Consider the following 15,637-nt stretch of genomic DNA (forward strand, 5'->3'; position numbering starts at 1 on the left):
TTGAGTAAAGGGTTGGGGTCATGTAGACGGGGCCTGAATATCGCTCATCCTGCGGGCGGATATCAATGCCACTAGAAGAACTGTCTTAAGAGATAGAATCTTAAGGAAAGTGGAATTTAAGGGCTCAAAGGGGGGAGGGGCACCCATTAGGGCTGAAAATACCAAATTCAAATCTCATGGTGGTAGTTTCTGGCTATCAATGGGCATAGAGCTTGCAGAGGCTCTAATGAATCTAGCAACCCAATGATTGCCTGCCACATCAAGATTATACAGGGCTCCTAATGCAGCAAACTGAACCTTTAAAAAGGTGCTAGTAGCAAGGCCCTGCTCTAATCCCTTCTGTAAAAATTCCAGGATGGCCATGATGGGAACCTCATCCTGGGATTCTGACCCTTGAGGAGGATAGTTTTTTCCAAGTTTTTCCATTGGCTTTAGTACTGACAACTTTCCTACTTTGGAGCAGGGTAGAAACGAAGATTGGGGAAAACCCCTCTGTCCCTCAAAAGCACCCTCTCCAATTCTACGCTGTTAACTATAAATTCACTGCCTGAGGATGATATACCGGCCCCTGGGAGAGAGGCATAGGCAGGCTCTGGTTCCATGGTAAGCAAAGGGATCTAGAACTGGGAGACCCCACATCTATGATCTGGTTGAAAATGGACCATTTTAGAACCCATTCGCTCTGTTTCAACTGAGTGAGGTTCAAGACATCTACCTTGTAGTTTTCTACCACTCCCTGTGTGCGGAGCGCCATCAGAAAAATTCTGGGCTGTTATATCCATCAAGGGACACGACCTGGTTCCGCCTTGGTGGTTCAGATAGGCTACCACTACCTGGTTGTCTGAAGATGGTAATTAGACCTACCGGTAATTGTGTTTCCAGGAATCCATCCTGACAGCACGCTGGAGGACGTCCTTCTTATCCACAGTGGGACAGGAAACCACGAGAGTTTAAAAGGACCCTCCCCCTCACCACCCTTCAGTGATTTCTCCAAGTAACACGTCTGGATGGATGCAAAAAAGATTTTTATTTAACCAAAATTTCCTCATACACATGTTACATCACAATAGTATGGATGAATATTATAGGGAAGGGAACTAACAGTGCTGTCAGGATGGATTCCTGGAAACACAATTACCGGTAGGTCCAATTACCGTTTTCCAGGTCACCACCTGACAGCACGCTGGAGTAGTACCAAAGGAGACTGGTCCTAGGGTGGGACTACTGCATGGAGCACTTTTCTGCCAAATGCCAATTGTGTGGATACCACATCTAATTTATAGTGCTTAGAGAAGGTACTGAGACTGGACCAGGACGCGGCCCTGCAGATCTGTTCTGCCAAAGCTCCCCTCTTCTCTGCCCATGATGTGGCCATGGCTCTAGTTGAGTGGGCTTTAAGGCTCCCTGGGGGTTCCTGCCCCTGTGCCCTATAGACTAGGCTAATTGTGGTTCTAATCCATCTTGCGATTGTGGATTTAGACGCTTTTTCCCCTTTATTTGGAACTCTGTATTGAACGAAGAGATTGTTATCCTGTCTCCAAGGCCTGGTTGCGTCCAGGTACCCGAGTACTGTCTCCCTGACATCTAAGTTATGGTAGGTGCTTTCCTTATTATTCTTAGGGAACTGACAGAATGAAGGGAGTATCACCTCCTGATTCATGTTTGAATCTGAGATAACCTTGGGAAGGAAAGCTGGGTCAAGTCTTAAGATTAACCGGTCGTCAAACACCCATAGGTAAGGATCTTGGATAGAGAGGGCCTGAAGTTCTCCTAGCCTTTTTGCTGACGTGATCGCTACTAGGAATGCCGTTCTGATAGAGAGATTACCGATCCCTATGTGTGCCACTAGCTGGAATGGGTGTTTGCATAGCGCATTCAGGACTAGATTAAAGGTCCCAAGGGGGGGACCGTCTTCCTTACTTAGGGTTTCAGCCTCTGAACCGCCCTGGAGAATCGGGCTATCCAGGGGTGCGACGATAGGGTCACGTCATAGAATACGCTAAGGGCTGCGATCTGAACTCTTAGCGTACTGGGTCTCAGGCCCTTTCTGAACCCTGCCTGTAGAAAGTCAAGAAACTTTGGGATGTTGGGGTGGTCAGTCTCAACTGTCACCTCTCCACAGAAACTGCAGAATCTTTTCCAGATCTTGTTATATATTGCGGCGGTTACTGGTTTTCTACTCGCCTGCAGGGTAGAAATGACCTCATCGGACAGACCCTTTGATCTTAAGACCTGCCACTCAGGATACAGGCTGATAACTGGAGTACTTCTGGCATCTGGTGCAGGACCGGACCCTGGTGGAGGAGGTGCTTTCTTCCTGGTAGGAGAATGGGTTCTTCCTCTGCCATCTTTCTGAGCAAGGGGAACCAACTCCTCTTCGGCCAGAAGGGCACTATTAGTATGACTCTGGCTTCGTTGATTTTCCTGAGAGTCCACGGTATGAGAGCGAGAGGCGGGAAGGCGTATAACAGGCCTCTGCTCCATGATTGTGATAGGGCGTCGATTCCTGCTGGGCTCCCCAGAGGGTTCAGAGTAGAAGGTCCTGACTATTGTGTTCTGTTTGACTGCGAACAGGTCTATCTCCGGTGTTCCCCACTGGTTGCATAGGTCGTTGAATACTGTGTCGTTCAGCTCCCATTCCGTTGCGACTACTCTTCTCCTGCTGAGGAAGTCCACGACCTAGTTTCTGTTGCCTTCTAGGTGCACTGCTGAGATCGAGAGAGTCTCCTTCTCTGCCCACCTGAAGATTTGTTCGGCTAGGCGTTGTAGTCCTGGGTGTCTTGGACCGCCTTGGTGACGGAGGAAAGAGACTGTCGTGGTATTGTCTGACAGTACCTTGACGTGCTTGTTTCTCACCAGGGACTGGGCGGACAACAGTACCTTCCATACCGCATGAAGCTCCCTGAAGTTGGAGGACTCCTTGCTGTCTTCCCGACTCCATCTTCCCTGGTAGTATCTTCCTTGGACGTGTCCACCCCAACCCTGTTGGCTTGTGTCTGTGGTGACTAGGACCTCCAGGGAATGGACCCACGAGACACCGGCGCGTAGATTTCTTGGAACGGTTCACCATATCAGGGATTTCCTGACTTGGGGAGACAATCGAATCTTTGTCTAACGAGCTTTGTCTTCTGTCCCAGGAAGTCAGAACTGCCCATTGTAGATCCCGAGAGTGGAACTGACTCCATCTGACGCAGGGAATGCAGGAGGTCATCAGGCCTAGAATTCTCATGGCCTCCCTGATAGAAACCCCGCTTTTTGCAAACTGGCGAATCCTTTCTTTCATGCTGGTCTGTTTTTCTTCTGGAAGGTAAGACATTTTTTCTTCTGAGTCTAGCATTACTCCCAGAAATCTTATCCTTGGCTTGGGTATCAGATCTGATTTTGACCAGTTTATAATCCAACCCAGCCTCTGCAGCGTGGAAATTGAAGACTGACAGTCAAGTCTGAGCTGGGCCACCGAATCTGCTACGATTAAGAAATAGTCTAGATAAGGGACCACCGTGATATTTCGGATTCTTAGGTAGGCCGCTACCTCTACCATCAGTTTCGTAAAGACTCTCGGGGCTGACGCTAGGCCAAAGGGGAGGCAGCAAAACTGATAATGATAAATCTTGCCCTCTTTCCTTACTGCAAACCTGAGATACTTCTGATGGTCTGGATGGATGGGAACATGGTAATACGCACTCTTTAAATCTAGAGTACACATTACCACCCCTCTCCCTAGGAGGGGAATCGTGGATCTTATTGATTCCATCTTGAACTTTTTTTTATCTTAGCTACTTGTTTAGGGGTTTGAGATTTATTATAGTTTTGGATTCCCCTGATGGCTTCTTTATCGAGAAGAGGCTTGAGTAGTGCCCTCTGCCTTCTTCTAGAGCGGGTACTGGGATGATCGCGGCCGTCCCCAGGAGGTCCTGAATGTTCGACCACATAGGGGAGGCTGAATGGAGGTGGGAGCTGGTTATCAGAAATCGGCTCGGAGGGAGTCGAACTCTATCTTGATGCCTGAGAGATTACCTGTAGCACCCAGGGGCTGCTGGAAATTTGCTGCCACTCCCCTAGAAACCCAAGCAATCGCCCCCCTACTCTGGTGGCGTCATTTCCTTCGGGAGCTTGATCGGGGCCCGGAGAAGATGGTATCTCTATTTCTACCCCTGCTCTCTCCCCCTTTGGGGTAGCTCCATCTTCCCGATTTCCCCTTCCCTCTGTAGTCCGTTCTTTGGTTAAAACGGGGTCTACGAAAGGGATGATATTTTTTGCGTTTCTCTTCCGGAAACCCTTTCTTCTCGTCAGAGGCTCTCTCTAAAATATCATCAAGAACAGGCCCGAAGACCTTGCCTCCCGAGAAAGGGATTGAGCAGAGCTTATTCTTTGATTGTATATCCCCTGACCAGCTCTTTAGCCAGATGGCTCTCCTGACCGAATTGGTCAGGGATCGTCTCCTGGCCGTAAATCTGACAGTCTCCGCTGAGGCGTCAGCTAGAAACCCAGTGGCTAATTTAAATAAGGGAAGGGATTTTAGAATAGTTTCCCTTGGGGTTCTATCTGTAAGGTGCTCTTCCAAATCATCTACCCTTAGGTGCATTGACCGCGCTACAGATGTTGCTGCTATATTAGCCCGTATGACTGCGGCTGAACTTTCCCAGGCTCTCTTTAAGAGGCCGTCCGCCTTCCGGTCCATGGGCTCTTTTAGGTTAGAAGAGTCCTCAAAGGGAATGGCTGTCTTTTTAGACACTTTTGCTACCGGAATATCTATTTTAGGGATTTCCTCCCAGACCATGACCTCCTCTGGGTCAAACAGTAGGCGAAGCTTAAAGTCTCTAGGGACAGTCAGTCTCTTCTCCGCTTCTTCCCATTCCTCTAAGATCATCGCCCGTATATGCGGATTCACTGGGAAGACCATTGAGGTCTGCGACCGCAGCCCCCCAAACATCTCGTCCTGTACCGATAGAGTCGCTGGGGACTCCTCGATCTGCATAGTGTGTCTTACTGCCCCCAACAGTTCCAACGTATCCCCGGACGAAAAGAGATATCTTTTCCCCTTCTCTGTGGGTTCTCTCATCTCTTCCTCCTCTAGCTCTGATTCGGACAGGGCCTCCTCCGACAAGGAGTCCAACTCCCTTGGCCTTTTACCGGATACCTGGGGGATCGACTGCGGAGTCTGGGGACACATTAGGCCCGACACTGAAGCCTGCACTTCCTTTCTTATAACGGATCTCATGTTAGACATGAGAGTGGCTTGCTCATCCCCCACTATGCGTCTGGTGCATGCATCACATAAGGGTTTTTGCCACGTGTCCTTTAGTTTTTAGAGCAAATTGGGCACTTTTTCCTTCTTCCTCCTAGACTCCTTCTCCGCTGGGGTCCCCTGGAATACACAGAATATGTGTCCTGTGGGATCTGCCTCCTTAGGGCCCTGTAGTGACCTTTTGTGAGGTACTCACGTGGCCCTGGGTCTCCATCCCCATTTCAGTTTTATCTTGAGCCTCCATACTCTTGTAAGAAGGGCTGTCTGGGGCTGCTGTTCCACCTGCCGTTGGTCAGCGTACCTGGATTGGCACGCCGCGATGTCCGACCTGCTCCGAGGTATCCTCTGGAGGAGACGTCGCCTGCAGGGCTGTGGAGTCGGCAAGCCAAACCTGCGACTCAGACGCCTCAATTTCCCTTCCACCGACTCCAACATATATTGCTTATATTTAAGTGAAAAATGTATTGTAGTACAATGTGAACATCAGACATTTAATCATTTTTATGATACAATAATCTAGACATTTAGATAGAACATATATATTTATTGGAATACAACTTTAGAACAAAAAACTAATAAATTTAAACACTATGTAATAAACTAAGTGGCAAAAAACAGTTTTCAACAAAAACATACTAAATAACATTTGTGCAGTCTATGAATTTGTTCTAAGAAATAGAATAGCCTCCATCAGATCCTCCTTCATAGATGACCTCAAATCTGACCTAATAATTTTAAGGCCAGAGAACAACCTCTCTACACTAACTTGGGTTGTAGGCAAAGCCGTAACCACATGGGCAACATCTCTAACAATTTCCAAGTATAAAGGAATGGCCTCGTGCACAGTCAGTTTTGATGAACGGTTGAATTTCTTTTTCTTTGAGAGCAAGTGAAACATTTTGCTGAAATATGGTCAATCTGCTTGCTATAGGAGACGGAGTGAAATCTTTTTCCTTGCAGCAACGCTTTGCCTGCTCCATATCATCCAAATACTTGTCAAAGTCCAACTCCTCATCTGATGAGGATGAAGATATGGCAGCAGTAACACTGTCAGGACCCAAGTTCTCTTGCGCCTGGCAGTCCTGTAGGCCACTCATCCTAACTGCTACCTCAGTCAGAGCTTCTTTTCCTTTAGTAAGCTGTTGATGATCAAGCAATATACCATAACTTGGGTCCACATAAACAGCTGACAGAAAATTTTTATTTTCCAATAGCTGTGTCTCTCTCGTTTCATTGAAGCAGAAATGCCATCTGCAATTAAATCTCCTCTTTGGGACAGGCAAAATAGCAAGTTCTTCCACTCCCTTATGAAAATGCCAGGAGTTAAATCCTCAGCTTGTAATTTTTTAGTCACGGTAAATAGGTGATTAAGCAATTACTTCAATGCAGTCACCTGTGTCCATTGACCTTCATTTAGGGTTACCTGAGGGTTTGCCATATCTATAAGAAACGGTTTTAGCCAGGATCAAAACTGGGGGGGGGGGGGGGGGGAAAGAACCTCATACTGCACACCTCAGCTGCTGCAGAACCTTATACTGCACACCCCTACACTTGAAAATAAAGCCTGCACCTTAAGATGTGGTGAATGCAGTCAATTTATTCCAACTATCAATTGATGTTGATGTGTTACTGAAGACGAGCAATGCCTGTCCTGGGCGTCCTTTTGGGCAGCTATGAGGTGTACCTGACAAGTGCTAAAAAAAAAAAAAAAAAAAAAAAAGGAGTGTTCGTCTGTGTGCTACCCGGCTTTCATTCTTTTTGGTACAGATAAGATATGGATAAATGGATAGAGCAGATTTCTAATCTGCATTTACTATTGAAAACATTATCTATGAGCTCAAAAACCTTTCAGGTGATGCGGTTTTTTAAAAAGCTGATCTGCTTTTGCAGCTGAAAAACGTATCCTCAAAAAACGCAGCAAAAACGCTGTGTGTGAATGCAGCCTTAGATCAGGAATAGAACAGCCATTTATAGGACATTTCATAACTTTCCAAAATTCCTTTGAAAAAATATTCAGCACATTCTGCATTGAACTACTGTACCCAATTTATTATATATTTTAGGAGTCGGACCATTTTATACCGACTCCACCAAAATGAGCTCCGACTCCACAGCCCTGGTCGCCTGCCTTCTGCTGGTAAGCCCCGGGAGCGCGCGGTTCAGTTTGAATCGGCCGCGACCCGGAAGCGATGCTGTCGCCCGGGTCGCAATCCGGCCGGCCGAAAATCGGAAATGACGCGGTCGACCTGGAAGTGGCGCCGGGGCTTGTGACGCCGCAACCCGGAGCGTGGCCGGCCTGAGCTGGCCGCGATCTGCCAGCTTCGCCTGGCTGAGGCCAGGATCCGATGCCGCGTCCGGGGATGCCCTGCGGCAGAGATGTGTTGTCGGGACCGCTTATTAGATGTAGCGTCTGTAGAGGCGGCCCGGCAGAGGGACATCAAAGGTGACGCCTGGAGTCAAGAGCCCCCCCCCTCAGGAGGAAGCGACCCAGTCTCCCAGGAGCAGCACTACACTGGGTATGCTGAGGAACCCTCAGGTGGGTGTCAGCTTGCAGAATTCTTGAGGTGGGAAGGGAAAGGCTGGGCTCCCCGATCCTCACCATCTGCTCGGAACGTTCAGATCCTCTCGTCGTTCCTATCTGCAGTGGGACAGGAAAAAACACTGAAGGGTGGTGAGGGGAGGATCCTTTTAAACTCTCGTGGTTTCCTGTCCCACTGTGGATAAGAAGGACGTCCTCCAGCGTGCTGTCAGGTGATGACCTGGAAAATACCTTTACATGCTGACCCCGAAGGGAATCAAAGAACTCTATCAGAGCGTGTCTGACTGAACAGTTCTTTCCCGTTTGAGGAAACAAATTTCTTCTCTCTCGTCCAGACTCCCTCAGCAACGTTGTTGTTTAGATGAGCCCCCCAACCCATAGGGCTTGCATGTGTAGAGACAACTCGAGTCACTGTGGTTACTCAAGGAACCCCTTTGGTCAAATCTCCTATTTTTTGCTCCACGTATCCAGAGAATGACTAGTTTTTGAACACAGAGTCATGTGTCGTCCTCACTACCCCTTTAAGGAGACCTGATTTCTTAAGAAGTCCCACTGAAGATCCCTGGTGAGTATATGCGCCCACTGACCTGCTGGCATACAGGACATAGATTTCCTCAATGTCATGGATGGGTACTGCGATGCTCTCAACACCTGACCCACAATTTTTATCCCCCTTTTGTCTTCCTGGATGTGACACTCCTGCTTTTGGTTGTCTAGTATAAGCTCCAGGAACTCCTGTACCCTTTTTGGCTCGAGCTTTGATTTTTTTAAAGCTTAAGACCCTCCTAAGTTTACTAAAGAGGTCATAACTCTCCAGTTCAGCTTTGCAGTGTTGGACAGAGCTTCCTATAACTAAGAAGTCGTCTAGGTAAGGGACAAAAAATTTGCAGATATCACTTTATTCAGCTTCCTATGATCTACATGCCCATATAGCCAGTTTAGGAGTGTTGATCCTATTGACAGATTCCCTTTAAAAACTCATTTTCAAGGTACAGTTCAGCATTTAGCTTTCCCTTTACTCTGGTCATCTTAACCAGTTTGATGCCTGTATGAGGGGTTCTCTGCAAGGAAGGATGTAGTATATTTTCTACCCAGTGTATCCTCATGGTAAGCAGCTGCAGATTTCCCCATATAAACAATAAGATTCTTACTTTCTCCCTTTTTAATCCATTGCATCACTTGCTCAGGTATAGTGACAACCTCTTCAGTCAAGTCTGCAACATACACTGTACGCTGCAAAATAAGCAATGACACAAGAAAATAGGTTTAACTTAGTCATGTTAAGGAAAGTAAGCTAGAAAAAACTGCCATAATTTTTAGCTTTCATAATATTTGGCAAAGTAAAAAGTGATTTTTAGCTTCCACTTACATTGAAATCTTCACGTACTTCCAAAGGTTTCTTTTTTCTGTTATCACACAGAAGGTCTGTGACAGATTCATTATAAATTTCCATATAGGATACTCGCAATAAGAACTCTCTGTTTGGGATCTAAGAAGAACAACAAATTGTGAACTGCACAATACTATCCTATCAAGTCCTCAACTGTGGAGTTTACAACCAGATGTGACAGAGAAAAGTCATAATCAATTATGTCAGCGCTTCTTGTAGATTGCACAGAAGGCAGGTTTCACGGACCTCGCTTAGATTTCCAATCTAAACAGCTTTATAGGCATGTGTGAGGCTATCAAGATCCGGTAAGGAAGCCTGTGGCCAATCCAGTCGTTAGGGCCCGTATACAGACATTGAAGCCAACCTAGCAAGTGGCTTTAGCCACAAGCTGAAATTTGTAACAGATGCATCTGTCTGTTAAAAGCGTGTTGTAAGCGTGGCGAGTAATTGTTCCAGGACATCGGCGTGAATACGCAATACAGAGTTATAGTACACAAACACAGAGGAATGAGTCATTAAGATTGGTGTTGTGCATGCCACTCTTCATGAAGAACCCCTGGAGTAAGATACGACAAATTCACTAAAAGTTGTACCTTTATGGGCAATTTAGTTTAATTGAGTTACTTAGTAATTTAATGTAAAAAAGAAAATAGTATAAAAAGATATTGTCCCCTAAGCTTGACTCAGTGGTATGTTTTTTTTCTCTTTTTACTGTATTAATGCAGCCACTGGGGGCTGCCATCTTACCTTTCTGGCTGCTGAATGACACTTTCCAAGCTCATTTACGGCAGTCCCTGGGCATAAGAGACAATAGTCGGCTCCCGACCATATCTGTATCATTGCAGCAGCATCAGCTGTGAACTGGGCACGCCTCTGTGGGCAGCTCAATTCACAGCTGTAGGTGTGGCCAGGCGCCATCTTATTAGAGCCCAGTGCTTTCCATTTACACTCTATTGCAAGCCCTGGATGCTGTACTGTTCCACCATAACAGGGCTTGGATGTTCACTCTGCACATACCAGCTGCAGGAGAGGACACAGACGAGCTCCTGGAGACCGAGCTGCTCTTTCCAAAACACCCGACCAGCTGCTGCTCCTGCTCTTGCAAAACATAGGAGGAGCTGCTCCCTGCTGTTTCAAAACACTTGGCAATCTGCTAGACATCTAATCCTATCCTGTGTGATACTGACTGCTGAGCCATGTATCTAATCCTATCCCGTGTGATACTGACTGCTGAGCCGTATATCTAATCCTATCCCGTGTGATACTGACTGCTGAGCCGTGTATCTAACCCTATCCCGTGTGATACTGACTGCTGAGCCGTGTATCTAACCCTCTCCAGTGTGATACTGACTGCTGAGCCGTGCATCTAATCCTATCCTGTGTGATACTGACTGCTGAGCCGTGTATCTAATCCTATCCCGTGTTATACTGACTGCTGAGCCGTGTATCTAACCCTATCCCGTGTGATACTGACTGCTGAGCCGTGTATCTAATCCTATCCCGTGTGATACTGACTGATGAGCCATGTATCTAATCCTATCCCGTGTGATACTGACTGCTGAGCCGTGTATCTAACCCTCTCCAGTGTGATACTGACTGCTGAGCCGTGTATCTAATCCTATCCTGTGTGATACTGACTGCTGAGCCGTGTATCTAATCCTATCCTGTGTGATACTGACTGCTGAGCCGTGTATCTAATCCTATCCCGTGTTATACTGACTGCTGAGCCGTGTATCTAACCCTATCCCGTGTGATACTGACTGCTGAGCCGTGTATCTAACCCTATCCCGTGTGATACTGACTGCTGAGCCATGTATTTAATCCTATCCCGTGTGATACTGACTGCTGAGCCGTGTATCTAACCCTCTCCAGTGTGATACTGACTGCTGAGCCGTGTATCTAATCCTATCCTGTGTGATACTGACTGCTGAGCCGTGCATCTAATCCTATCCTGTGTGATACTGACTGCTGAGCCGTGTATCTAATCCTATCCCGTGTTATACTGACTGCTGAGCCGTGTATCTAACCCTATCCTGTGTGATACTGACTGCTGAGCCGTGTATCTAATCCTATCCCGTGTGATACTGACTGCTGAGCCATGTATCTAATCCTATCCCGTGTGATACTGACTGCTGAGCCGTGTATCTAACCCTCTCCAGTGTGATACTGACTGCTGAGCCGTGTATCTAATCCTATCCTGTGTGATACTGACTGCTGAGCCGTGTATCTAATCCTATCCTGTGTGATACTGACTGCTGAGCCGTGTATCTAATCCTATCCCGTGTGATACTGCTCTCCTGAAATACTCTGTGCTGCTGTCACACTGCTCCTCCCCCATATATCTCCCTCTGTGCCCCCCATAGACCAGTACACTGCTCTCCTGAAATACTCCTCCACCATATATCTCCCTGTGTCCCCCATAGACCAGCACACTGCTCTCCTGAAATACTCTGTGCTGCTGCCACCCTGCTCCCAGAATCCTGGCTGCCGGCCATCCTCGGTGACCGAAGACCCCATTCCTCTCCTCAGATCCTGTCCTGGCGATGTGTGAAAGCGAGGCGACAGGGGCCTGATATATGGTGGAAGGAGCAAAGTGACAGCAGCACAGAGTATTTCAGGAGAGCAGTGTGCTGGTCTATGGGGGGGCACCCTGTTCGGTGCCAGGGATTGTACATAGAGCGCTGTGTTTTATACACATGGATGGACCGTCTGCTTGTCTGCTCCACAGAAATCCAGGAAACATTTCTGCTGATTGATGACCTGTTCTGATCCAGACTTTACATGAAAAGACAGTCAGTAACTTTGCAGGCCCCATCAAAATGGCTGCTCACTGTGTTCCTAAATGTCATCCTCTCTTTTCCCTTAGCAACACCCAGAAGGGGAGGAGAGGCGTGACATCACACCCATGTCAGCAGACTCAGCCCATAATTACTGAAGGGCAGTAATGTGAGCTAGTCGTACACTAGGTTTTTGTGCCAAATTTCAGTAGCTGCTCCCCCTAGTGTTAACAAGTGGAAATGCCAAACTTTTTAAAAAAAAGTTTCATATTTTGCAAAATTAAAAACAAATGATAATATTTTTTAAGAAAATGTAAACATTAATTCTTCACATTTTTTCAATTGCTGAAAAAATTTTTTTGGATGGCACCTACCCTTTAAATACATGTAATTGGGGATAAAAATGTTTGCAATTGGGATGCTTTAAGAAATTTGCATTCTATAGCCTCTGTGTTACACGGTCAAAGGCTGGCCGCAGAGTTATCAGGGTTGTCTACATTATCTTCATTTTATCAGACACGTTGGAATATTTTGTGGCAATTCCCATTATGTAGATATATGACAAGTTTTCCTGCTTATGTTAGTGCAGCTTCCCTCACATATAGCACAGATGTCCTGTCCATACAATGGCTGGCGGTGGCGGAGCCTGTGACCAGACCACTCCACCAGAAAGCCAGTTAAACTGGCGATGGGTGTGGGGTTTGCTTCCCCCACTGACTAGAAATGGATCCATGGTTTTTGTGAATATTCCATCTTCCACTCAATTGCTGCATTTATTTTTGGTTGACAGCAAATTGTTCCAAATTAAGACCTACTCTAAAAGGTGTAACCGCACTGTATACTCTGCATGTGCCCATATGGGAGCCAAACTGCTTTCTTTTTTTTTTCTTTCTTTTTTTTTTTTTTTTTAAGACTGAAGCAACATCCAAGGCTCTGAAAAATGTGACCGAAGTCACACAAAAACAGTGCACAAGGCGAGGATTCATGTAGACCCTTCCAGAGGAGAGAATCCCCAATAAACCATTCCCGTCCTTTTAAGCCAGAAGGCCACAGCAAGGGTCAGGGATCTTCAATGCACTCCCTAGCCGAGGCCGGGGGAGAGCCGTTTTCATGCTCCCAGCGTCCAGACGCTCACCCTAGTGGAACTGGGAGCCCTGTTTCATGTTGGTTTCTCAGCCAAAAGCTGACCGAACCTTCAACTGGGTATATAAAAGTGCCCCTACCTAACACAAAGGCCAGGAATGGCGGGGGGTGGTTTAGAAAGTATGAAAAACTAGGTGCGGTGTGCTACAGAGTCCAAGACTTACCTGGAATCTCATTCCAAGTAAGCTCAGACTCCCACCAGGGCAAACACTCCTGGGGCACATTGCACCATAAGCCCTCACACTTACCCAGCCTAGTGACTTCGATCCTGGGCGGGCATGGTTTCCACCAGACGACTGTATGGAGCCACCTGGCGTACTAGTAAGTGCACCAACCCAGTGTGTATTGTGTATCAATGTACTAAGGTGGTAGGAGCAGGCCACCTTTTCAAAAGATACTACACTTGATCTTAGCCAAAAGGTATCATAGGTGACGGTCAGGTTTGTTAGGAGTTGCTTTGTGTGCCTTCTGTTCTCTTATGGGTGCTAAGGATCCAAGGGGTATCGTTTCACCTTGCAGAGAGTGACATGTCAAGCATTCCGAGATGTGGAGACTTTCATGCCGCAATGCTCCTCTGGGAAATATGGAAAGTGTCTTTTCAGAGAGGAAGAACTCTAGTGCCACCTATAGGAAGTAGCAATCCTAGAAGTCAAAGTCAACCCTTTAACAAGCCTTGTTACATGATTGCTACTTCCTATAGGTGGCAGCACAGTTCTTCCTCTCTGAAGAGAAAAGGAGTATTGCGGCATGAAATTCTCCTCATTCGGCATGCTTGACATGTCAATCTCCGCAAGAAGAGACAATACCCCTTGGATCCCAGTCACAAGCCTCTCACACAGCCAAACCGGATCTCTCACTTTGCACTGATAAGGGGCAGTAACCCGAAACACAGTGTCTGCAAATTGAGATTCTGGTTTTGGCTTTTATCCCAAGTCATGTGACAAGGCTCATGTGACATTTATTTCTAGGATTGCTACTTCCTATAGGTGGCACTAGAGTTCTAGTCCTCTTCCTCTCTGAAGAGAATTTGCTTATGGGTGCTAAAGACATTTATTTTTCTGTGAAGATTATAAAAGGTCTGTTTTGGATTTGCTGGGTATAGTGTGTTCTATGGGAATATAGCTATATTTGTTGGAAGCCAACATGGATTATATCTATTATACGTTTAATATGGAACTGATAATTGCATCCACAAATGCTGGATAACACTGGAGGCCTACATAAAAAAAATATAGACCATGAGCCATTATGAGTCTGACTTGCCTCCATTCGGTGGGGGCCATGAAGGGTCAGACTACCCTATCGGAAAGTTATCCCCATTCCATGGATAGAGGATAACTTTTAAACTTAAGAAAACCCCTTTAAGAGGGTTGACCACTTTATGTTTAGTTTCACAAGTGTGGTAGAAACAGCATAAATGTGTTGATGTCTTTTGTGAAGAATTTCCCCCTTATTAGTGCAGTCCTCTACAGTCTGCACGGTGACCTGGCTAGAGATGAGCAAATTTGTTCGGATTCGGTGCTGAATACGATCGGAATCAAATATTGTTTTTGCAATATTCGTCGAACACAGCCGTACGTCATTAGAGTCAATGGGAGCAGAAATTACCGAATATGTTCGGAACCAATCATAAGTCATACATTAGGCACGAATAGTGTTCGAATATGGCCCAAACATGTCAAAATCAGATTTGGGGCCAAAATCTGAACCAATTTGCTCATCTCTATTCCTGGCCTGATCATGGCTGTTATTGCACAGGGGAGGCTTCTGGTTGTGTAACGCAGGGCTGCCCATGGATGTGTCGGTTCAGAAGCTACCCCCCCGCCATCAGCAACCATGTTTAGGATGAAGTCCCATGTAAAATACCACCAACAAAGAGAAATCAGCACTGATCTGCTAATAACATCACCAAGTGGCATATAATTCAGTTTTTGAGCATATTTCTGAAAATAAACAGTGACCAACCTCTTTAGGGTGTGGGCACATGTTAAGCATTTGGCGCAGGAAATTCTGCATATCTTGGCATAAAAAATGCTGCATAAAGTGGCTGACTTTTAGATGCAGATTTTCCCCCCACTCACTAGTAGGAGTGAAGTCTTCAGCAAAAATACTGAAGATTAACATGCTGGAGAGTTAAATGTGCAAAGGAAAAAAATAATGCAACGAGCCGCCAATAAACTTACCTCCTGAATGATTTTAAAAACCTCTCCAACAGCTTGAGGGATTATTCCCAAGTTATTTGGAGCACCCATCATGGTGTATGTTTTTCCTGAAGAGGTCTGACCATAGGCAAAAATCGTACCTAATAGAAAAATAAACATTATCACCAACTCAACACATCCTGTAGCAACGCTGGATCAGAGGCAGAAGTTACTCACCATTGTAACCATGTAAAGCAGAACGGATAATGGGAACCGCTACTTCCTGATAAACCTGAGCTGTCGTTTCATGAGAATGAAAGACACGATCTGAAGAATGAAATAGAAGACGTTACACGTCATTTTTTGTAAGCCAAGATAATGACAACAGGGCCCCATATT

The 15,637-nt window shown here is 46.3% G+C and overlaps 1 protein-coding gene across 10 annotated transcripts in view; it reads right to left on the minus strand.

The window, feature by feature from the left end:
• CENPE (centromere protein E) overlaps nt 1-15,637 on the minus strand; it is a 205,722-nt gene that overhangs the window by 163,752 nt on the left and 26,333 nt on the right. For all 10 annotated transcript variants that reach the window (XM_073571801.1, XM_073571795.1, XM_073571802.1 and 7 more), the window contains exons 3-6: nt 15,476-15,565; nt 15,281-15,399; nt 9,157-9,276; nt 8,939-9,020 (exon numbers count right to left, since the gene is read on the minus strand). In XM_073571801.1, coding sequence (XP_073427902.1) covers nt 8,939-9,020; nt 9,157-9,276; nt 15,281-15,399; nt 15,476-15,565 — 411 coding nt within the window. The remainder of the gene's footprint in view (nt 1-8,938; nt 9,021-9,156; nt 9,277-15,280; nt 15,400-15,475; nt 15,566-15,637) is intronic.

Source organism: Dendrobates tinctorius, unplaced genomic scaffold, assembly GCF_039654945.1.
Source record: "Dendrobates tinctorius isolate UK_male_01 unplaced genomic scaffold, ASM3965494v1 ptg000030l, whole genome shotgun sequence".
In the NCBI taxonomy this organism is placed as follows: Eukaryota; Metazoa; Chordata; class Amphibia; order Anura; family Dendrobatidae; genus Dendrobates; species Dendrobates tinctorius.